The 26,506-nt window shown below is 35.2% G+C and overlaps 1 protein-coding gene across 4 annotated transcripts in view; it reads right to left on the reverse strand.

The window, feature by feature from the left end:
* Positions 1 to 26,506, reverse strand: part of fggy.L (FGGY carbohydrate kinase domain containing L homeolog) — a 128,174-nt gene that overhangs the window by 50,739 nt on the left and 50,929 nt on the right. For all 4 annotated transcript variants that reach the window (XM_041589343.1, XM_041589342.1, NM_001093701.1 and 1 more), the window contains 3 exon segments: positions 22,804 to 22,919; positions 3,829 to 3,957; positions 604 to 707 (listed from right to left, as the gene is read on the reverse strand). In XM_041589343.1, coding sequence (XP_041445277.1) covers positions 604 to 707; positions 3,829 to 3,957; positions 22,804 to 22,919 — 349 coding nt within the window.

Consider the following 26,506-nt stretch of genomic DNA (forward strand, 5'->3'; position numbering starts at 1 on the left):
AGTCATATTGCTTATAAATGCTTATGTTTACTTTGTTTTTTACTTTTAAACTTCTGAGTTCTGTGGTCACATTAAAATCTGTTGAGTCTAGTGCCTTTACATTTTCATGGAACATCTGGATTTTTTTTATTTCCAACTTCATAGGGGAAATATTCCTACATTGCATCATTTCCAGAATACCAAATTACAATTCACACTCCATATGAATAACAATACACGGGTACGGGATCAGTTATCCGGAGACCAGTTATCCAGAAAGCTCTGAATTAGAGGATGGCCCTCTCCCATAGACTCTATTTTTATGATTTCCTTTTTTTCTGTAATAAAAAAACAGTACTTGATCCCAACTAAGATATATTTAATCATTATTGGAGGCATAACAATCCTATTGGGTTTAATTAATTTTTAAATGATTTTTAGCAGACTTAAGGTATGGTGATCCAAATTGCATTCTGGTCCCATACTTGTAATACAATGTTTTTAAAATTTGCTTCTGATTTCTTGCTGCATTATGCATAATAAATATAAAAAAAATATTTACAAATAAACTCAGGATTTGTTTAGTGGAAACAAAATTGGACATCATGTCCAATGAATACTTACCCCCATATGACATGAAGATGTTCCACAAATCAGGGCTAATCTGGATGTGATTGGATGATGTTCCCCCTCTAGGCCATATTCCTTCAGACTGGCTCCAATCACACCTTTAGTCAAAATAAATACAATAAAAGAAATAATGATTAAAACTAGATCACAAAAGAAATCAGACAATGTTATAGTAATAATATGATAATGTCATAGTAATAATATTTAATCATTCTTGATGAAGTATTGTTCCAAAGCAGCTATGATCCCACAACACTTGTTAAATATCAATTTTTATCAATCTATGATGTAAGTGGTGTAACCAGTTATTATTTATAAGGTATTATCACTAAAAAAGACATTATGTCCCATAATGCAATACTGTAGTCCTGCTGTTTTTAATACTGGGGGTATGTTAATTATCAGTATGGAGCATGCAGATACAGTATTGGGCTTATTTATGCAAAGAGCTAAAATTGATGCAAAACAGAGCATACAATGAGGCTTTTCAGAAAGGTACCTGTGTCTTTTATGTTCCTTACAACAAGCACCAATGTGCTCCTGCAGTCTGCAGTGATGACTTACTGGGATAATGGTCAGTCAGAACCATATGGTAATTCCAAGGGTCCCTGCTTAGTAGGTTGCATCAATAGCTACAAGGGACTTGGGTACAGAATCAAAGCAGCGTCTACATTTTTCAGTTTGTTGTCCTTGTAAATTTAATAACAACCAAGCAGGCCTAATTCTTCAGTTCAATTAATGGGAAGATGTTACAACACCTTTAGGTACAACTGCAAATCTATTATCACCAGCCAGGCTCTATGCTGTAATATTATATTCTGCCCTTGCAATAGCAGATTTAGATTTAATGAGAACAGCTGTATAAGCATTGACTTTTATAACCAGCAATTAATTGACAGAGCCACTTGTTTAACAGCTGTGGTCAAAAATGCCTGATTAACTGCCGCACATGCCTAAAATACAGCTGCAAGTAACCACTTCATATTAACTATGGATCCAGTGTGTACCTGCAGCTAGGGCACTAGTTCTCATCTTTATGTTATTGGAAAATGATTGTAATTTAGGCATTTCCTTAGGCTGTCATCACCTTCTCAGCAAGAGCAGACCTCTAATGTTCTGCAGGTCCCACTGGATTTCATTTCCAAAGAGAAAGCCATAGTTTAAGCAAATTCCCATGTACCTTTTAACTGCTTTTAGATTTTTATAAAAGGGGTAACATTTCACAATTCCAATCAGCTGTACTTGAAAAAAAGTAATACATTCAATATCTTTCATGTTTAAAAATTGATTTCCAAGGGGCATGTTAGATTTTTCTGTACAGTAACATTGTGATCTCACTGTACAGTATGGCACTTTTGAATTGTAACCTATAAATAAAGCCAAGGATGGTGTCATAGCAACAATGAGATATGGTTATAACTGATGTAAATGAATACAAAAATGCAGTTATTCTGTTTGATTGAATATGCATTGCTGAGAAAAGACAGTTTTTGTATTTATAAATATGGGGGACATTTTTCTGCTAGCCAGTGCATACCCTCATTAATGCCAGCACTACAGTGTTGAGAATTAGTTTTTTTATATAATCTCTCAGGAATTTTTCTCACTATGGTTCACAGAAAAGAGAAAGGATATTTCCATATACACATTTATGAGGTTATTTACTAAACTCTGAATGTCAAAAACTCAAACATTTTTTTTTTTTTAGTATAGAATCTGAATTTATACAAAGATTGTACGATTCGTATTTTTCACTAATTTTTTTCAGGTTTTTTTCCAGCAAACAAAATTTTCGGAAAACTGTTTTAATAAATAAGGCAAAAAAAAAACACTGCGGATTTGGAGTTTTTTCAGAAAAAATGTTGATAAATTTGGACTTCAATAAATAACCCCCTTAATGACACCTGCAGACAATCATTAAAAAATGAATATTTTACATTTGACAATGTGTGTTCTAATCCTTAAAGTATATATAAATATATTTAACCCTATCTTTTCTACCACAGGGTTAATAATCACTACACTTACAAGTAGTATTGTAAAATGGCAGTACAGTCAAACTAGAGCCAGGTTCTGGGACGCCATTGTGGAGACAGTTTAGGATTTGAAGGTTCATGTTCTATGGTTTCTACAAAGTGTGGTCTGGATCCCTAACAGTAGAAATGGTTCAAGGAAAGAACACTAGCTTGATTACCTCTTCAGTACTGCAGCCTAAGGGAGAGCTATACCCCTTATATGCCTTCTGTATGGAGCTCAGGCTGCTTTTTATCGTTAGTTCTGTCTGTCTCACATTCCTCGAATGTCCTGTAACAGTAACTAAATCCTTACAGACTAAACCTCATTCATGCGGTCCTTGTTTTCCAACTTACACTAGAAGGGCTGTCCCTCTAGGACAGCTTTATTGGGACTTGTTGATCCCAGGCTCCCTTAAACATCCACCACAGATCAACAGATGAAGACCAAAGGGGAAGTTACACCCCTTTCCAAACACTATATTAAAGAGTGACAGGAAGTGGTCCATCAACCTATGGGCCAAAATTACAAATAAGCATGTGCATGAGTGTGCATGTGCATATGTGTGTGAGAGAGAGAAAGAGACAGTCCATGTAGATAGCCTGTGTCCTCATGTAATCACTCTGGTATATGGAAAGAAGAATATTAAAAAAAAGAAAAAAGCCAAGAGCACTGTTATATTTTGTAAACCATGTATTCATATATGTTTGCACAATCTAGATCTATCTATGTGTCTGTCCGCCTGTCTATCATCTGTGGTAAGTACAAGAGTTGTTAGCAGTGGTTGTGCAAAAGTGTGGAAAATTAAAGGAGAGCTGATGACCTTTCACTATTGCTCGAGCTGGTTGTTTTCAATCACAAAATAATTGATATTACAGTAGGGGGATACAGATTTTTTTTTCAGACTTGACATCATGAAAACTCTAGTTTAGAACTGTTCAACCTTTTCCTCTAGACCAGTTGACAACTCTGCTCTAGTCTAATAAACATTTGCAATTGTACTTTGCAATGGAGTAAACTTATTATGGCAGTCTGGTGTTTTTATTTTCAGGGGACAAAACTTGTCCATCCACTGAGAAACACTGGGGATCTAAGAGAATTCATGATTATGTAAGGATTCTCTGCATCCTTGCCTGATTTCTTCTTAGCAAATCTAAAGTATCTGTACTCTTATTTGTTAGGTGTTTCTGTGCAGCATTTACATACCTAAACCTCCCGCATGGGCATCAATAAGTGAAGCAGCCACTGGAAGTCCTTCTGGAAGACCAAGTTCTTTGGCAGCTGTGGCAGTTAGACAATTCCCTATGGAAGCTCCTGGAGACATGACTTGGTTTCCTGGGCAGACAGAATAAAAAACAACCATCCTTAATTAACAGAAAGTATACAGAAGGCTTTTTCAAATGTTGCATTCACACTCTCAGATCTACGTCAGTCAGTTCTGTATGCTCAACAACTGCTAATTTCAGGAGTTGCAAAATGTGCTGTACAGTATATGTATAACCTTTGACTACTGAGCAGTGGGCAAATAAAATACTAAAATATAATTGTCCATAAGTCAGCCACGGTGTCAGTGTCCAAACACTGCCCCTTTCTTCATTATGTTGTACAGTATGCATACACCTATTTACCCTTATCTTGCATGTAAGTCAATATAACCTGGTCATATTGTGGTCTGGATGTGGACCTAAAGATATCTGTTCAATAGCTCCATTTATTTCTGTGTGTGAATTGTAATGTGACCTCAAAATGTGTCCTAGTGGATAAGAAACCATGAATATTTCATATATAATGGTGGTAAATAGCTAATGCTTAGGTTTAGGAAACACCCAAATAAGAAGCATTAAATGTTTTAACATTGATAAAAAATAATGAAGGCCATTTGTAAAATTGATGTTTTAAAGTCCACTAGAGTTTGGTGTTTTATTTAAGAATATACAGTTGTAGCATGTTATAATTGAGGATCACAAGGAAAGTCTGCAGCATGCATCTAATTTAAATGGTAATTAGCCCTGTAGAGTGTAGTCTTAGCATGTGTCTGGTTTTAAAGTTGTGAGATGGCAACATCTTTTTAACATGCATCTGATGTATGTGTTTTTTTAAGTGACTCAACATTTCCCTTTAAATAGGGAGGTTTAAGATAACTGTAACATAAAGGGCTGTCCTTAGGGTTTCTGGGTAATTTCTTGAGACCGGCCACCTGTAAAGCAGATGTGCTGCATGACTGTTAAGCAATCAATTCAGACACATACTACAGCATGTATCTGTTGCTGTCAAACTCTATGGTGTGTAACTAGGCTAATCTCATTTAAACTCTTTCCACATATTTAACAAGGACTTCTTATGAATAATGCTGGTTATGTCACATGTAGCTATTTAGTATTCATAATATATGGGAATACTGTAAGAAATACACTTGGGCTTATATTTCAAAATCTGTGTAAAAACTGTATAAACCACAATACAAATTTTAGACTGAAACATCTAGCAACTAGTGAGTGCATTCTTGTGCAACTTTACTAGCTACACTAGTTTGAATATAAAATACGAATTGAAGGAAGAGCGCCTACAGCTGACAATACCAACTTATTAAACACTAAATAAATATACCCTAAACCAATTTTATGCAATTTTACACTAGTCTATTCCCATACACTTTAATGGCTTCACCAAGTCCATTGAATTTTATGATTTTGGGATTTTCAGAATTCAGAATAACTCTGAAATATAGATTTTATAAGTGGTGCACCCAGATTCTTTGCATTAGCAGATATGCTTAAAGGAGAAGGAAACCCCCTGGGCGCAAAACCCCTCCCCCTCCCCTGTGTTGCCCCCCTCCCTCCTCCCCCTGGCCTACCTGTCCCCCCGGGCAAATGCCCCTAACTTGTTACTCACCTCTCTGCGCAGGTCCTGTCCACGGAGTTCACAGTCGCCATCTTCTCCCACGCGCGTCTTCTTCCTGCTTTGACCGGCGTCTTCTGGCGAATGCGCAGTAGGAACAGTTACCGGTACGGATCTACTGCGCATGCGCCAGAAGACGCCGGTCAAAGCAGGAAGAAGACGCGCGTGGGAGAAGATGGCGACTGTGAACTCCGTGGACAGGACCTGCGCAGAGGGGTGAGTAACAAGTTAGGGGCATTTGCCCAGTGGGACAGGTAGGCCAGGGGGGAGGAGGGAGGGGGGCAACACGGTGGAGGGGGGAGGGGTTTTGCGCCAAGGGGGTTTCCTTCTCCTTTAAAGCTGAAGTGCACCAGTAGTGTTAACACTGCAATCATGGAAAATGGAAAATAGTTTTATAATATTGTCAGTGTAAAATAAAATGCTCCCTTTTATAAACTATGCATTTCATATACTGCAGCAGAGATTTTAATTTGGTCCTCCTGTTTTATTGGTTAATCCCAGTTATGTTTAACTAGAACATTCAAAAGATGGCCTAACAAGATCCAAGATGGTGAGCTCCTGTGGACAACTTTGAAGGTCTGGCTCATTACTTTTGTAGAGCTGCTAAAATCTATCTGTTGGTGCAGTCAGTTCAGTATATAAAATACAGCATTGTAAGTAATAGTATATTTATAGACTTTAGTGCTCCCAAAAATAATCCGCCCTAAAGGAGCCTGGCATCTATTCTTATTATGTGAAACAATATTTTGTACATGTTTTCATAAAAAAATTGTTTTGTTTAACTGTGCATTTCATGATACATTCAGTTTTCATAACATTCATACTCAATCTACAGTATAGCAGAAGCAACCACATGCTGAGGAAGCTCAGGCTAGACCTCAGAGATGGCTTGGCAATTCACCCAGGCTCTCTTGTCACTACCTCTCCATGCCAATACTCAGCCTAGAAAAACAATCTATAACAGTGAAAGGGCTCAATTCAGTTCAATGTGCTTATTTTGATCTTTCAGACCAAGTTATTTTTCATTAAATGTCTGAAAAATAGGTTTGCTGTTTACTTTAACATTAGTCCAAAAACTACCAATACTAGAGGTATTTTCCAATTTAGTGGTATTAAACTCAAAGGTACATTTATTATTATAAGTGATGCTTTGAAATTGCTGTCAAAACAGTTACAACTCCTTGACAAATTGCTTGTCATATACCCTGTATTTATTGAGAAGAAGCGACTGCTTGATGAATATAGGGTACTGGGCAGCAAATACTGAGGGAAAATACCTCAGCGGAATCAGTCATTTCTCTGAACCTTAAGAGACAGCTTACCTTTTATTGAGACAAATGTTTATGACTGGATCTCTTTCCTGCCCACAAACCAGAGAATATTTTGGAAACCATATTTCTGGAAGTTATAAATAATTTTTTTCTACTATTTAATCATTGGTGGTTGATGATACAGAACCCCACATACACAATATACACAACAAAAGTTGTACTTCTTGGTAATTCCCATACAGAAAAAGCAAAGAGGCACAGTGGTTCCGCAAGGCTGCAATGCTAGCAAATCTGCCACCTCCTTACGTTCGAGTTTGACTACAGAAATATCTGCATGGGATGTGTATGTTCTCTTTGTTTGTGTAGGATTCCTCTGGATGCTCTGGTTTTACAAAAACTGCAACTTATCTCCTGATGAAATTAACTCTAGTATGGGTCTCATCCTGTGAAAGGGAATATAGAGTGTAATTTCCACTTGTGCACAAACCTATGAATTATAGAAAATCAAAGAGCTGTATACTACATTGTCCCTATAAAGTTTAAATACATTTTTATTTTAGATTGACATCACTGCCAAATAACATTGCATTAAAAATATAGCACGTTACACACGCACAAATATGACATATGCATGTGTTTTGTTTTATTGAGTGCTCTGCATTACATTTAATGATTAACTGTAATTTTTTATTTATAGTGGAGCTTTGCTCTATAATTCTATGCACACCCATGCTGTAGTAGGTTTTGTGTCCAAAATGCTTTGCTACATAGTTTTCCTTTAATATGGAATTTCATAATGTCATTGGGCAGACATACAGACATGTAGGTAAACAGTTTAAATACTGGCGTTTCGCTCAGTACCCCTAGTTACATGTTTTGGTTTTTTTCCCACAGTTTATGCATCATTAGGACCTTTAGCAGTCCTTGGCAAAAGTGCTACTGATGACTGAAATGCAATATAGGTCATACACAAATCAGATCATCAGTCTTGACAATCTGGTAGACTACTCCATAAGCAGGAATTTCAATGTATGTTGAATAGATCACTGATGACAGTGTAATCAGTAAGACTAGTGCTTATGCACTTTTTCCTAACGGGAGAGATAAGGCAAAATTACTGCTGGCTCTGAAAACTACTGTTAAGAAATACATTTGAGATCCATCAGCACCACTTGCACAAACAGTAAACATTTTTAGTAACATGGTGCATATTTGCCTTAGCCTAATCACTCTTTTATTGATTTGATTGTTTTAGACCAGGGTCCCCAAATTTTTTTTACACGTGAGCCACATTCAAATATAAAAAAAAGGTAGAGAGCAGCAGCACCAGTTTTTGGGGGTGCCAAATAAGGGCTGTGATTGGCACAGGGGTGGCCCTATGTGGGTTGGCAAACTACTGGAGGGTCTGTTTGACAGTACACCTGTTTTTGTATGCAACAGAAGCTTGCTTCTAAGCCAGGAATTCAAAAATAAGCACCTACTTTGAGGCCACTGAGAGCAACATCCAATGGGTTGGTTAGGGATCACTGGTCGAGACACTAGTGCATTTAGAATGATGTAAGCATACAGTATGTATAGTTGCTTGATTTTGCTTTCTGAACTATAGTAAACGTACATTAAAAGTAGGGATGCACCAAATCCACTATTTTGAATCCCTCACAAAAGATTCGGCCGAATACCGAACCAAATCCAAATTTCCAAATGCAACTTAGGGATGAGAGGGCGTAAAAATTTTTTACTTCCTTGTTTAGTGACAAAAAGTCACTTGATTTCCCTCCCCGCACCTAATTTGCATATGCAAATTAGGATTTGGTTCGGGCGTGCAGAAAGAATCCTGCCCGAATTCCAAACCCAATCCTGGATTGCATGCATCCCTAATTAAAAGAGAGTGTTTTTGTTTTTAGCCAGCAATCTGCAACAGTGAGGTGTTTTTGATGAGAGTGACCTGCAAGTTGAATTTGAGTACATGTTATCCCATCTCACTTATAGCCAAAATAGTGGGTCACAAATGTATAATTTCATACACGTGTACTTGAAAACACATGAAAACAGTGGAACCGCAATATTCAATTTTAATTCTTTACTGAAGCCCTTTAGTGTCTCCAAAACAAGCTTGCATTTTAATATCGAGCAACCTTTTTTGGATATAAACTCATCAGGAAACATATTTTTAGCATAGAACACATTTCAAAATGCTGTTATTATGCTGGGCTGTATATAACTGAACCAGTGTTCTAACGTAGGGCTTAGAGTTTAAAGAAGTTGTTGCGCCTGCGATAGTGTTGGCTCGAATATAAACTTCATGAGGTTTATGAAATGTATTTATTTTCTTTTAAGAAAGAGAAAGAGAGAGAACAAAGCATCGAAAATAATCCTTCCTTCCCCATGAAAAAACAAACTGCAGTTTAGCACTCAGCATATTTTTTTGATGTCCTCAAATGATGAATTACACTTGGTGTAACAAAAGGGTCAGCCTGTCTCAGGCAGTTGGGAACCAGATGTTTTTATATAAATCATGTTCATACAGTCTGTTCGACTGATCAGAAGGGATATAAGGATATGTACTAATATAACCTGTCCATGGCTGTATTGTACTGAAATATAATATCAAAGGGAAATCCAACTACTCTTAGTAACACAGCACTTAACCATGTATTTGTTGCACATTTCTCTATTATTTAATTTGCTATTCTGCCTCTCTCTCTCTCTCTCTCTCTCTCTCTCTCTCTCTCTCTCTCTAATGTTTTTCCTCATAACTTCACCCAAGCAAATAGAGTGGTTTGAGCACTCTTTTTTTTTACATTATTATCTTTTTATTGAGTTTTAATTTTAAAACAGTCATGTCCAACATGGACACAGCTCAAACTTACCAAACAAAAAAGAAAAACAAAAGCAAGAAATATAAAAGATAAATCAGGATTGAAAGCAAAATAAATCCAATGACTTCCATTAGCCATAATATCAGGATTTATGAAGAAATATCCAGGCTATACATCCAGTATCTGTATGCCCTTTCAACAACATTTATGAACATATAGTAAACACCATTAAATTAGCAGTATCATGGATCAATTTAGTTAAATTATATTTCTGAAAGAATGACTAGCCACAGGGGTAAATTGTGAGTCTTGTCTCTTATCAGACTGCACTCAGATTTATTTTTAATATTTTTGTAACTATTGTCTGTATGAAATGCGGTATACTAGTGGTTTAGTCAGTATAGTCAGTGGGCTACTCAACTTAATTTTTTTATATGCCCATTTACTAATGCATTTAGATAAAAAAGTTGTAGAGACAAAACTAGTTGTCACAAGAAAAAAACTCCCATTGACTTTAATGTATTTGGAGCAAGAAAATTTGACTTTTTTTAAAAAAAAAAAAAAAAATTGCTGTCTACACAGAGCAAGAGGTGCTACTGAATGGGGGCATAAAGAAACATATAGGGGCAGATTTATCAAGAGTCGAATTTCAAAATTTATAACTTCGAAATTCAAATAAAAAAAGACCAGTCGAAATGTATTAAAAAAATCGAAGTTTTTAACTTAGGGTGAATAGGCTGTATAGAATCGTTTGAATTGAAGTTTTAGCACATTGAATTCGAATCAACGATTTGCCTCAAAAAAACTTTGATTTTTCAAAGTCTACCAAATGACTCCAAATAGGTTCTAAGAGGTCCCCCATGGGCTAAAATAGCAGTTCGGCAGGTTTTAGATGGCGAATGGTTGAAGTCGAAGTTTTAAAGAGACAGTACCTGATACATTTCGATATTCGATATTAAAATCAAATTTTGGACTATTCCATAGTCGAAGTACACAAAAATATCTAAAAATTCTAATTTTTTTACTTAAAATTTTCAATTCGACCCTTCATAAATCTGCCCCTTAATATAATCAATCATATGAGCTTAAAGGCACATTTAGATCTGCTATTTAAATACTAGATATATTCCATTTGGACTTGTGTTGTGAAGAATGTGTGTGTTTGCCCTTAAAATCTTACTTTTTCTGGAATTAGTTCCACCATAATTACTGGAAGGCATTTCCATGCATCATTTGCAATAACCAGTGACGCACCTAGGCTGTATAATAATGTTCATTTACAGGCACCAAAACTAATAATCTATGCCCACTAGGGTGTCATGCCAATAGTTTGGAAAGATCTGGTGTATAGAATAGTCCAGTGATCAAGGGCCTTATTAAATTGAAACTCATGTACCGCTTAATGTGTTTGCAATTCTACCTGGGGTTATACTATGTGTCCCCTACTGACTGACACTGATTTACAAAGTCTAGTAACCTTTTTATTTAGCCCCCCAACATACTGACATTTATTTTAGACATTTTTGTTATTTTTGCCCAAATGTGTTACCTTGCATTTATCAACTCTGAGTCTGAACATCATTTGCCAATTTGCTGCCCAGTTGTGCAACTGTTTTAAAGGAGACATTTTATGTAAAAAACAAGAATGTACCAGTGCGTTATACCCATTTAGATATAGAAGAATTGTGCTTTAAAAAGGTGTGTTTCAGGCTGATTTATTTAATATTTCTGCAAAAACCCTAATAATCCCTCCCTTCCATTTCCTGCTCCCTGAATTCCCAGGCTGTGCAGGGACCATTAGGACACGCCCACCTCTCATTTGAAACACAAACAGGGACCAGAGAACTATAGGGAGCTCATAGCTCCAGGGGCTATTTTCAAATATAATATTAATTTTAGCACCATTTAAAAGCAACACCATATATTACTTATAATTGCCTATAATCCTATATGTCTCCTTTAAACAGTCAAATAAAAATTATGAAATACAAGGCTCTGATTGGTCCTGACATACAATTGGTGCCATTTAGCATCTCTATTAGCAAAGCAGCCAATCTGTGTATAGCTAAACTGAGTGTGCTTTGGGGTGTTCTGAGAAGAGTGTAATGATGCAAGTGGCTTATTAGATTTCTAGCTGACTACATAAGAATACAAAATAATTTGTGCTTCAAAGTCAAAACAGATTGGCGTACTGTCCCTTTAAGAAATCAGTGCAGACAAACAAAAGAGATATCATTTAAGGCCAAAACATTAAGTATCAACTCTCCCAGGGCCCAGGTCGTCTGAAATAATAGGAGTGCACAATTGCATGGCTAACATTTGTTTTACTGAGTTTCAAAGAGAAATCTATGCTTCTTCATAACAAAGCTGAACGTGCAATAGGGGAATATCAGTTATGAAGAAATGGAGCGGTCAGCATGTATTTTCATTGATTTTACTTTTCATAATTTGATAATTGCAACCCGAACCCTACAGAGACACAAGCTTATGTGCCCACTTGAGCAAACTGCTTACTTAGATATTAAATGGAATTCTCGGTAAATCCTTTATTGTTAAGGCCTCAAAATAATTTTGATGGGTTTTTGTTGTTTCAGTAGTAAATATACATTTTAACAGGTGCGAATAGATGTTCAAATTGTACAGACAGAGCAGGCTTTCATCAAGTGCTTAACATGGCACAACTTGGCAGTCATTTTCCACTGCAGTAAATGAAGTCTCTGCAAAAACATTACAAATTGTTACAATATAATACATCATTAACCTTTCAGTGCCGGGCCTCTCTGATATTGTTGTACTCCATGTTGTCTGGCACAGCTCAAACTGAGACTCTGAAGCAGACAATATACAGAACTGGCAAAAAAGTATTTTTATGTCAGTGTTGATTCTATACGGTGAAAATCTTGGACTAACCTAGATGGACTACTCTGAGATAGGCGTCTTTCTTGTTTGCATTAAATTTACAGACTGAATTTTTGTTCAAAGCCACACATACCGCAGCAAATAGGATTGAAGGGAGAAGGAAAGCAGTATATTTTCTTTCTTTTCTTTTAAAATTCTTTTTATTGACTTTTCATTAAAGTACATTGAATTAAATATATGAACAATCCTATAATGTTCCAAAGTAAAAGAAAAATTCATATGAATAGAGTTCAAAAAAAAAAAATATTATTTTTTCATGTGAACTTAACAATAAACATGAAATGTCCAAAACAAAAAGACCCGTACTTTTTAAAGAAATTAAGACATGGCAAAGCAGGATAAATAAATTTGAAAAAATCTCATAGAATAATGACAAATTAATATTTGTGTGAATGAAAAGACAATATAAAGTTACCAAATTCGTTCATTAGCAAACATCTTGCCCCATCAGTTTAAGAATAAATTCTTTTTTAGTAGCATCTAAAGATGAAATATACAGGGACCACCTGCATTTAACTTTATTTCTCTGAATAGAATCATCCATCCTAAATCTAATTACCTCCTGCATACATCAATTATGTAAATATGAGAGCACATCTTTCAAAGAAGGGGGATTATCCCTAATCCAACACAAAAATATAGACTTTCGAGTAGCGGCCATAACCAGCCAACAAAAAGACAATATTTCATCTGTAATCTTCCTAGAAGAGCTATTACGAGATAGCTGAAATGAATCCTTGAGATCTAATAATGCATTTTGGGGTTTCAATATTATTTTCAAATTAACCACTTCTTTAATGTAACGTATAATTTTTTCCCATAAAGTTGTAAAAAATGGACATGCCCAAATGTAATGGAAAAAAAATCAACATTTTGCTCTTTGCATTTCAGACAGTAAGAAATAATTGTCCTTAACCCAGGTGAATGAATTCAGTATATTTTCTATCCTTGCTGGTCAACACTATACGACACTTTTCTCACATATCACATATTTCATTTTGCCTGAAGTTCAGAAACTTTTACAGGTATGGGACCTGTTAACCAGAATGATCGGGACCTGGGGTTTTCCATATAAGGGTCTTTCTGTAATTTGGATCACCCAAACTTATGTCTACCAAATAATCATTTAAACATGAATTAAACCTAATAGGACTGTTTTGCCTCCATTAAGGATGGATTATATCTTAGTTGGGATCAAGTACAAGTTATGGTTTTATTATTACAGAGAAAAAGCTAATCATTTAAAAAAATCAGAATGATTTAATTGAAATTGAGTCTATTAGAGATGGCTATTCCATAAACGGGTTTCCGAATCCCAAACCTGTACTATATTGGTGGAATACTTTTTACTTCAGCTTTCTGAAAAAAAAAACATTTTAGTGTAGGGTGGTGTAAAAAAAAATGGGCGTATTTTATAAATGGATTAGACACCAATGCATAAATGAATGAGCATTAGAAGCCCCAAGTAATGGTTGTTTAAAGGAAAATACTGAGATATTTACAGTTCCCAACATTTTGCTGCTTTTGCTAATTTATTTCCTAGTCATCTGCACTGAATATAAACATGTTGCAGAGACCATACATTTAGTGGAACACAAATAATTATTATTATTTCCTACCTGTTCCTAGCTAGCCATTTACTGGCTTTTGGTCGTGTTGTTATATGTTGTGTATATATATATATATATATATATATATATATATATATATATATATATATATATATATAATTTGGTTACGGTCTCTTTAAATAGCAATTAACCCTTGGCAATCCAGGGGCCCCGAGTCCCTTTTGCATATGAAAACTACTGGGAACTGAGATTTACAGCGCAGGGAACACTGAGGAGCACACCTCAGGGGATTTCCACTAGGAAAAATAAAACACACATTTAGAAAAAGATATAAACAGATATAAACTTTATATTAAACAGTAGTGAAAGAACTTGGGCAATCTAATACACAATGCACTCCTGCACTGGGGACACGTGGGACCTACCTATCTCACTATTAGGTATTTGACTGTTTCTCCAACACAGTCCTTTTTATCAAAGTACCAATCCTATGGAAGGAGTTAATGACCACACAGTTCAGTTCAATTGAAATGTCCCTTCCCCAGAGCACTTATACCCCACTTATACCCCAGGTAGTGCTATCCCAAAAGTACCTCTCCCTTTAGAACGTAGCAGCTGCTCCCACGTAGCAGGTAAATGCACAAAACCTGCCCTCAAACTGGGGCCCCACATTTGTATCCTTGCCAGTATGCTCCCTTGGGTGGCTCACTCACCAGGGGGCTCTCAGAGGCAGTCATACTGGAGATTACAGGCAGCTCTGCAGCAGGATCAGTCTCACCAGTGGCACCTTTCTCCTTCTGAGTCTCTAGCAGCTTGGCATGGAACAGGATGGGCTCTTTCTGTACTTCTAGAGATGCAACAGCTTCTCTGCACTCTTGGACTCCCAAAAACTGGTTCTGGCTGGATGATGCAGCATAGAGCCCATGTTAAAGGGGTGGTTCACCTTTAAGTTCACTTTTAGTATGTTATAGAATGGCTGATTCCAAGCAACTTTTCAGTTGGTCTTAATTATTTTTTTTAAATAATTTTTTATTGTTTTTTAACTATTTGCCTTCTTCCAATGCTTTCCAGCTTTTAAATGGGGGTCACTTACCCCATCTAAATTCAAACACTCTGTAAAGCTACACATTTATTGTTATTGCTACTTTGTATTAGTCATCTTTCTATTCAGGCCTTCCCCTATTTATTTTCCAGTCTCTTATTCAAATCAATGCATGGTTGCTAGGGTAATTGGGACACTAGCAACCAGACTGCTGACATTGAAAACTGGAGAGTGGCTGAAAAAAAAGCTAAATAACTCAAAAACCACAAATAAAATAAAATTAAAACCAATTGCAAATGGTCTCAGAATATCAGTCTCTATATCATACTAAAAGTTAATTTAAAGGACAACAACCCCTTTAAGCTCTGTTGGAGACCCTGTACATTTGGCTCCAAAGTCAGGCACACCCACTCTCCAATCGGATGGCTCTCCAGCCAGTAACAGGGCTAGATGATGTCACAGACAGAAAAACAGGGGAAGGATTTGTTTGATCCCATATATATATATATATATATATATAGTGGTTTAATTAAAAAAAAATCAATATTCATAAGACCTGAGAGTGCGGATCTTATTCGAGATATATATATATATATATATATATATATATATATATATATATATATCTATATATAAAGTTGACTGTGTAAGTTTTATTTGCACAAATCCCTGCTGCACAGGTGTCATGGTGTGAAAAGGAAAACCCAAACTGTTTGCCTTTAACAATTTCTATCCTGCAGCCTTACTCTCATAACTAAACCTTGGTATGTAATAAGCTTTTCTTATGAAAATATTTTATAGTGTTCTCTATTTTACGTTTTACCACTCTAGTTGTAAACTTGGTAAGCCAGCCAACTCTTCATACATATATATAAGCAATATACAAGATTAAAAAGAACTATAGGGTACAAAGTGCAAAAAACAGACACAAACCATATGTTTTTGTTTTTCATCTCCACTATGCATGCAGCATCACTTTGAGAGTCCATTGGTCTTTGCACTCCAAAATACTAATACCACTCCCCCTAAATCCAGTATGGTGTGGCCCCCTGAGTATAGCATTTTTCAGTTATATATTCTGTATGATGACAGAAGTATTTTGTGGTTATATATATATATATATATATATATATATATATATATATATATATATATATATATATATATATATATATATATATATATATATATATATATATATATATATATATAATTAGTAATCATCTTCAACTATTTTTTTTATTAATATTTACTTTTAAATAAATGAGATAAAAAATACTTGATTTTTACTGACTTGGATCAATAAAACAAAAGTTAGTTTTATTTGACATAAACTTCTTGCTTATCTTAATATCTGTCTTAACTCTATTAGCTAAGAGCATCAAAAAGAGTTTTTTTTTCATGTGGGTTATACATTATGGTTTGAGAATATCAATTTTCTACCATATTGTTGCATAAACTTTCTCAGCATTTGACTAGCACAACTAAAACATTGGATTTGCAATAAATGTGCTATTTCATTTCTAAATTTTGTATATTGCAGCAGAGAAAATCACATCACTAGCTCAGCTTCTAGGCATTTCAGGGGCTGGGACATCCATAGGGTTATATAATTTCTAGGAACAATTCATAACAATTCAGAATATTTTTCAAGCTGAATTACCATTTGCGGTTCCAAAATATTGTCTAACTTAATAGCCCCAAATACAAGAAAGTTCAAGCAAGGTAGCCAAGAAACAAGGTCATTATCAATTGGAAAACCATTTTGAAAACTCCATTATGTACATTTCAGCCAAAAGAAATGAAAAAAGCCAAGAAAAACACTGGAGAAAATGTAAAAAAGAGTGTGATTCATAGAATGCAGAAAATTAAGATCATAAAAAAGTACCTTGATTTTAAATGGAGGTGTTAATTCGGAGTCTCTTTATATTTACTTTATGTTTCTTTTAATTTTAAAAGAGCAGTAAGTGGGATTGCAACTGCTTCCAATGATGTAATTTTTTGTGAAATAAACACATGGAATAAGTGTACAGTACGTAGGAATTACTTGAATAACATACAGTAATTGGGAGCTGACCCAAATACTGGAAAGCTACAGTTCCATCTGCTGGGATACTGCCTTATAAATGAATCCCACAAGAAAGCAGATATGTACTCCACCTTAACACATTGCAGAAAAGGGCATAAAGAATATTTATTTTGTTATTGGGAATTTTTAAAGCATGCAAAGAATGTACACATACAAGAAGTCATCTTTTTCAGAGCCTAATTCTGCATTTTTTCATCTTCTCTATGGTTGACAGCGGAATAAGCATAAAATGCAGCATAAACCGTTGCTGTAAATAAAGGACATTTGCAGTAACAAAGGAATAACATTTAATCAAAAGGATTAATGACAATTATAGTTGTTCATGAATTCAGTAGTGATGGGCAAATTTATTCGCCAGGCGTGAAAACACGGCGAATTGACGAAAAAAATTCGTTCATTTTTTTTACTTGGATGCATTTTCTCCGGCGAATGTGCGCTGGCGCAAAAAAAAAAGGACGCCGGCATCAAAGACGAGAAGCCGAATTACACAGGAAATTTGCAAATTATTCATCGAAGCGAAACGCCACAGATTCGCCCATAACTAGAATTCAGTCCTAGGCTCAATTTCATGAATGTGAGTTTGACTACCTAGGCCTCATATTATTACTGCCTCTTTCCATTAGGCTCAGACTACAATTCTAGTTTACAAAATAGGCAGGGAAGCATTGTACTGGTATTACAAAAAAAACTACTGGCATTAAACACACACAACCTATGGCAAAGAAAACTAAAACTAAAGGGGAATGTCCACCCTCTGTCCTGATTCACATTGCGCAATCTCAATACCCTTCCACATGGTATAGAGAAAGTGGCGTAGAAATCATATAACCAAATATTATTACATATATGGAAAATTACACCAGAAGCGATATACAAAATTATTATCACTATCATGTGCAGTGTCCGATATCATCACAAATCACTACTCACAGCATTTACCATCACATAGCCATATTAGCAAGACAGCTTAATGTCATCTTGTCTTTTTGACACCCAAACAGAGACCCAGAAAGAAGACTGAATCCATTAACAATAGTCAATGACTGGGTTTGTCCAGTGAGTGGATACATCTATTCAAAACATTTATTTGTAGTACTGAGAGCTACTTCCCTCAATCTAAACACCAGGCAACCCTGCTGCTTAATATTACGTCATATCAGCAATCCAACATCAATTCAATATTCTTATTCAGTTATATGATGTCATAGGGTATAACCATTGGGCCCAGATGAACTAAATGATCTCAAACAAGTGGCAGGGGGCTTGGGCAACTGTGCTGAGTTGGAGGGAACAAACTCCTTCTACTGTATATACAGACCTCCCCCATATTACCCTATGTTGTATAATAAAAAATACACAACATCACAATATGGACCATGTATAGAGATAATTTAACACAATGGCTATATCCCTTTATGATGGATGGATGAAGTCCAGTATGATCTTGCCTGAATCCCATTAGGCATAAGGAAAATGATTCCAGAAGTGCCTCCACAACGCATTAAATATATGCCAGGCTATAATTTGGCTCCAAGAACAACAACAAAAAGTTTTCTTTTATAAAAAAAAAAATGCACATAACGTTGTTTGAGCTGCAAAACCTCAAAAATCATGTCAGAATTACATAAGTCCACAACAAAACGAGTTAAAAGAAAATTTAGGGGCAGGGTTATGAAAATGTAAGTTTAGAGGTTAATAAATAAAAACTCACCCATGTTTCCTTTAGAATTGTATTTATCAATGGGTGAAAGTTAGAACTCACCATTTGATAAATGCAGTTCTTAAATTCCCATAAGAATGAATAGAATGTAGGTGTTTTAGGTGCTCTAGACTCACATTTTGATAAATCTGCCCCCTATAGTAGAGGAACTTAGTAATTCTGTTCATGCTTAAAGGAGAGGTTTAACTTTAGATTACATTCTGGTATTTTATAGATAGATTTGCCCATCAGTATTCATTTTGTTTTGTTTTTTATTTTATTTATTAGCATTCCTATTTTGCTTCATTCCAGCCTGCAGATATTTAGTCACAGATCCTAGCAACCAAAATACAAATGGACTCTACGGACTGATTTATTAAAATTCGGATTTCCTTTTTTCACAAATTGTTTTTTTCTCTAAATATTTTTTTTTTCTAATTCTCTAAAACGCAAAAAAAATGTGAGATTTAAGGGGCATATTTGTCAAGGGTCAAATTCCGAATTTAAAAAACGTAGAAATGCGCATTTGATCGAATTCGATTAAAAGTTTTTCCCAAAAAAAACTTTGATTTTTCAAAGCCCACCATTTGACTCCAAATAGGTTCTAAGAGGGCCCCCAATAGGCTAAAACAGCAATTCGGCAGGTTCTAGATGGTAAATGGTCGAAGTCTAATTTTTAAAGAGACAGTACATGATAAATTTCAATATTGGAATTTTCAAATTTTTTTGAAATTTAGACTATTCCCTAGTAGAAGTACACAAAAATAGCTGGAAATTCAAATTTTATTCATTTGAAAATTCACCTCGACCATTGATAAAGCTACCCCTAAGTGTAAAAACCACGAAAAACTATAATACAAAACTTTTCTTAGTAAAAGCAGTCAAGATCCCATAAAAGTCAATGGGAGATGTGCTGATCCTGTTGAACCTTTTTTTTAACTATGCAGAATTTTAGAGGTTTTTAGATTTTTTTCTCTAGTAAATCAGATCTCAATCAGATTTTTAGAGATATCTTTAGAGATTTTTTGTGAATTGTTCAGTGTTTTATTTTTGATTTGTACTTTTCATATTCAGATATTCATGTTAATTCCATTACATGTCCTTGTTAAAGTTGCATATGACACCTTTATGTTGTTTGTTGATGTAAGATTTGATCTCATGACGGGGAGAACATATCCAGGTATTGCTATACTGTATGTGCTCTACCCAGACTAGAAGAAATATTTGTGTAAATATTTGTCTCGTATTTTTCTAACACAGCCCCCATTTTCCATAATTATTAAAGAAAATAACACAATTAGAATAAAGCTGACTGTAGTGCATATAATATCTTGACTGTGGCAGGATCATATAGTTTAAATATTAACCCATTCCACATTAGGTATAGTACAGTGAAGGGCTTTATAATAACTATTTCTAAAATAAACATCAGTGGAATCTAGAGGTTCAAAGTTAATCAGTACTGATTGCTCTTTTTGACCTTTGTTCAGACTGTACAAAGCCATAGTCAAGAGCTGGCACTACTAGAGGTTTTGATCATGTTTGTTCTTTAACTTGCTCATAAATCCATAAACACGCCATTTTTTGCATACATTTGATATTCAGTCCATTAATTGTCAAATTCGAAAATTATGGTTGAACATAACCTTCTTTCTCAGTATAAAGAAGAAACTGTGCTCAATTCAATGGGAGAATTAAAGAGAGGCATGAGAATATAAATAACATAAATCTGACATTTGTAAAAAAAAAAAAAACAATAGTTACTTTTGTAAAATTTCAATATCTTTGACAGCAATCTTCGGGTGTCATCAGCAATCTTTGGCAAGGGTTCATGAAACAAACAGTACTGTAACAGTCAGCCACAAACATTAAAACATTAAGAGGGATTAGCTGGGGAGACAGAACTAGCTCAATATGTTTTGCACTATGTGTTTTATTTATTTAGGTGATACATAGCTGAAAAGACAACCCTTAAGTGCAACACACAGTACATTTTGTCATCTGTACTGAATTTCCTCCAGTGCTGGCAACAAAACCTCCAAAAATACCTTTATATTGCTATGCAGTAGTAAAATATTTGAATTTTGTAAATGCCAGATAATGCATCAGAAGGCATTTTCCAGCGCTTTCATGATTCAAATGTTTTAATACACTGCCATTTTCTGGCATTTTGTCACCTGCACTGGTGGCTCAAGCATGGGTTATTAAATAGACTGTGTTCTAATGCACTTAAGAGTTTTCTTGTTCAATTTATGCTACAAGGTCTGTTGTGACTCCTAGGCACAGATTTACTAAAGAGCGAAGTGGCCATCACTAGCAAAAATTCGCCAATTTACTAACAGGACAATTCGCTAATGAAAGAGACCATCGCTAGTGCAGTTTCATGCCCTTTGTGTGGTGTTTATACAAATGGCCTGTAGATGTCACTGTGCTCAAGACTTATACTGTGCATACTTCCTGGACAGCTTAAAAGTGAAAGTAAAAGTTACTGTTGTGTAATGCCTGCACGAGCCTGCTAGTAAAGCACTGTTATACTCTACTCTACTCATCCTCGGCTAACCAAAACATAACACTTTGACCAGGCAAATTTTTGCTCAAGCGAACAATCGTTACTCTGCAAATTCACTAAAGTGCGAATTTTACAGAACATTACCTCTTTCGCCAGTTTCCTTTTTCACCTCAGACCTGGGAAACTGATAAAATGAAGCTACATCCTCCTCAATCTTATGTCAGTGACATCATATCCTGTATGCTGAAAAGTTATAAGAATGATAAAAAAAATGCTGTTTTTTCATATTTTAAAGCGGGATTGTATTTAAAAGTTGTAACTATTACAAATTTTAACTTTTTTGAACCATTTGAGGGGCATGCTACATTTGTTTTAAGGTGGGCTCATGTCTAGGACATTAGAGGATCTCTTTTGTTTTTATTTTGCTTCCTTGAACATTTGTAATAATAAGTGGCCACTTCAAGCATTTGCACCGTCTCCGAAATGACATATATGTACCCACAGTATTCAAACTGACTTAAGAGTATTAACGAAGTTTCCCTAGACAGAAATGAACATTAGCGAAAGTTCACTATGAAATGGTCGCATTGACGAATTAATGGTAGTGAAACTTCGCCAGCATTCAGCTGCTGAGACACAACTTTGCATTTTAGTGAATTAGCATAGTGGTAGCAAATTTGCGCCTGTCGAAGTGGAGCAAAGTGTGGTGAACCCTTCACAGGCAAAAATTCGTCCATTAGTGAATTTGCCCCCTGGTGTCAGTTATGACGTATGTTGTTTCTTCCTATGATCAAACCACACAGTGCAAAACATATTGAGCTAGTACTGTCTCCCACCCCTCTTGTTTCTTCATTTGCCAATGAAAAATACACCTACTGTGAACATGAATCAGCAGACAGAATCACACGCCCCCATGTGACATATATGCCTTGAAAAACCTGTAGTATTAATGAAATCTGCTAATCTGGTAAAACAAATATAACCAGCTTTGAAGATCAAGCCTTTATTAAAAGAAGAAAATGTAGTGGATATCAGCCTTATGGGTGGCATTACTATATATATATGCTAAACCACTGACAAAACCATTTTGTGATGAACTAACATTTATGTGCTTAGGTACATGGAAAGTATTTTTCTGAAATATAGCATGCTAGAAAATTTGGTTTTCTCTGTGGTAAGGGTTTTTCTCTTTCTTTGTGGTAAGGGGTGTTCTCAATATATGATCATTTCCAGAACAGTTGGAAACAAGAAACCATCATAAAATCCACCATCATAATTATGATCAAATGCTATATTATACTTATGCATGAAATAACCCTTCCTTATTAACTTACCCTACATCACATTATAAACAATTTACTTACCTATTTTTACATAGTTCCCCTCGCAAATATCCTCCAACCCAATCTCCTTCCAAAAACTATCATCCCATCCGTGATCTAAAGAATAGGTCCATTTGCATACCAGTGTACAAAATGATCTATAGATAGAGCAAAGCAGTATAAGAGTAATGTATTATATAATAGATTAGCAAAGGATTCTCATTTTGGCATTTAAACAGTATGGTATGGGACCTGTTATACAGAAAGCTGGTTTTGCTTCCAGTAAGGATTAATTGTATCTTAGTTTGGATCAAGTGTACTACTGTTTTATTATTACAGAGAAAAAGGAAATCATTTTTAAAGAGTTGGATTATTTGAATTAAATGGAGTCTATAGAGAGATGGCCTTTCCGTAATTTGGATCTTTCTGCATAACAGGTTTCCAGATAACGGATCCCATACCTGTAATTATATTTTGAATAAACACTAGTGACTAGAAGCACAGTAATTAAGGCAATCCGTGCCTTTCCCGCAGAGCTAATTTAAAAAGGCAGTTTCCAAATGCTTTGATTAATTGGAAATCTTTTCTGTGTGAGGATGCACAGCATATATCTGTCATCTCAACTTCTGCAAAGACGTAAAGTCATCACATTCCACAGTTAATGTCTCCATATTTCATCAGAACACGATGACAGCTTGATGGCATTCTGAGCTGTGTCCTGAGTACAATATTTTGTTGCTATTCGAAATAGCATTGTGATTGTATTATTATGCACTTTCCAATACAGCAAAAAACATTTTGACATGTAGCATCGATTTTTTTTAAATGTAAGATATGTGAAAGACATATTTCCCATGCTTAAAAAAATACTTACACCATCCGTGGTTAGTTTATGTTTTTTTACTTATAAGGTTAAATTCTTCATCATCATCACCATTTATTTATTTATAGTGCCAACAAATCACGCAGTGCTATATGTTAATTTATAACAAACAATGATCTTGCAAACATTTAGCAAACAAGGGTTTACAGAGTAAGAATAGGATTAGAAGGCCCTACTCACAAGAGCTTGCAGTCTAAATTCCACAATAAATGATCAAAGTAATATAACCTACTTTTCCAAATACCATAAAAAAAAACCAAATAAATTAAATACAGGTATGGGACCTGTTATCCAGAATGCTCGGTTTTCTGGATAATGTATCTTTTTGTATTTTGAATCTTCATACTTTATCTAGTAGAAAAATCGTATAAACATTAAGGGAGTTATTTATTATGCTCCAAATATCTGAAATTTTAATAATTCTGAGTTTTCAAACTAAAAAAAACAAACAACAAATTTTTACGAAATTTATTAAAGTCTGATGGTTTTAAAAGTCCAACTCCGAAAATCTGACATCTCAAACCTCCTGTATAAGTCAATGGGGAATAATTTCGGGGATTTTGGACCAAAAAGTCTGAAAAATAAGTAGTATTTGCGGAAAAGTATGAAAAATTCATACTTTTCGGGCAAAGCTCTGAAGTTACCGGATTTTTGCCCGACCAAATTTTTTCGGACTTTTTTAATGATAAATAAGGTCCATTCAGGCAGTTGGAGTTGATCGGATTTTTATGTTAGAAATACTTCCTTGATAAATAACCCCCTGAATAAGCTTGTATCAAGTACAAGCTACTGTTTCATTATTACAGAGTAAAAGGAAATCATTTTTTTAAAAAATTGGATTATTTAGATAAAATAGTATGGGAGACAGCCCTTCCATAATTCGGAGCTTTCTGGATAATGGGTTTTTGGATAAGAGATCACATACCTGTACCTATTTAAACTTATCAATTGCAGCTCTATGTATTTCCTGCATCCAAGAAAACTGGCCGTTTTCAGCTTTTTATTTGAAATGATTTTGGCAATTCTGTGCAGCGTGTCATAATCTCAAAGAATCGACGACATTATGCGGCATCAGAAAAACAGAACATGTTGTTGATTCTTTTAAAGAGAACCTAAGACAAAAAGGAGCAACATAATGGAGTATACACCATTTTTACACAGTATGTTTTAAAGCACCCACTGCTTTTTACGCCAAAATGTTACACTATGCACAGGTAAGCCTATAATTAATACACACCTGAATGTGTAAGCTGGATTTTAGGTGATGATGCCTGGTGTTCAGACATGATGCGTGTTGTATTTATATACTTTTTTACCCAGCTTCATGAACAGGCCCCTTAGTGTGCTTGGCAGTTTATTCTTGCTGGAATTTAAATATCTGGTAGTGTACTAATTCTCTACAGTTAAGAAAACCCCTACAATACTTTTATTCATATAACATATGGTAGAAGCTTACAGACCTTTTGGTTTGAAGCCCAGTATTTAGTCAGCTCACAGTTATTTTTCAGATAGAAATGTTGCGGAAACAGTCACCCTGCTATAGTTCCAGCAGTATCTGGACATCAAATAAGCATCAACCCTAGATCTCTCCCTAACTGACCTTTAGGCCAGCCCTCTTAACTTATAATGTATTTGAATATGTATAGATCGAGACTGAGACCAATGCCCAGGTTGGGAGACACTTTTCCCAAAAGGAGATAAATAGTTAGGACCATCATATGCAGTTTATCGTAAGGTGGCTTACCAAATTTATGATCATAACTTTGTAACTGAAAACTCCTGTTTCAGAAAATACCTGCACTTGCACAGATAACTTATGAAACAGGGGGTCAGAAAATCAATATTCCCTTCTCTTTTTTATGAATATGTAGAGAAACACTGGTGTCATAGCAACCATATGATTCACACAGTGTCCATGACAAAAAAAGAAATATTTACTCCGAATCACCCCTTATGTGGTTTTCAGACATTGGGTTGATTTAGAAACCTATATTGTCATGTTTTGAATTCCAAAGGATACAATTTTCCTCTCCACAGCTTACAAAAAAACAGGCAGACATCTTCCTAATAGGTTCATGATAAGGTTTTTCCACGTTTTTGCAAGTAAATGGAAATTCCCTGAGGCTTAAAACAGAGCTGTCATTAAGACCTGTCTCTTTTGTTTAACAGCTGTGGAGGCTGTTAGTGGAAAATGATATTATAAAAAAGCAAAAAAAAAAAAAGACTGGTGATTTGGCTTGTGGCGTGATTTATCAGTGGTTTTTACCAAGCTGTGGTGACAATGTTATGAAATCATTTTAATTTTATACAATTGGAATTGCCTGGTCATGCAGATGCACATTTAAATGTAACAGTTTGCATGTGTGCCAATCTTGTGCCACTTACAAATTATCTAATTCGGCATTAGCCATAAAAATAATAATAATAATAGATGTATAGATTAGTATTACAGAAGTGTTGTATTCCTCTTCCCAGTAAAAACTTTTTAAATGGCTACGGAAGTTTCTTATAAATAGAACGACTACACATTCAACCATAGTCTTCTCATGAGAAATGGTTCCATCCTTTTATATAATGCCAAGCCAGATATACTGAAAGAATAAACATACCTCACAATCTGACTCTTTTCAACTAGCTTCTATGATGTAAAGGTAAGACGCTATTAAACAAGAAGTTAGTAAACAGCCATTGGTCAGAGGGGTGTGAGAAAAAGGGAGGTTACCATGACAAAGTAAAGCCTTGATGGTGGTATTTGTCACGGCCGGTACCCGATACCAGAACAAATGCCAAGCACCCTGGTCTCGGCTCGGCTTCACCAGTAGTGTGACCACCGTTGGGCTTCGGGAGGAGCCCTCAGCTTAC

The sequence above is a fragment of the Xenopus laevis genome, chromosome 4L (assembly GCF_017654675.1).
Source record: "Xenopus laevis strain J_2021 chromosome 4L, Xenopus_laevis_v10.1, whole genome shotgun sequence".
NCBI classification, from domain to species: Eukaryota; Metazoa; Chordata; class Amphibia; order Anura; family Pipidae; genus Xenopus; species Xenopus laevis.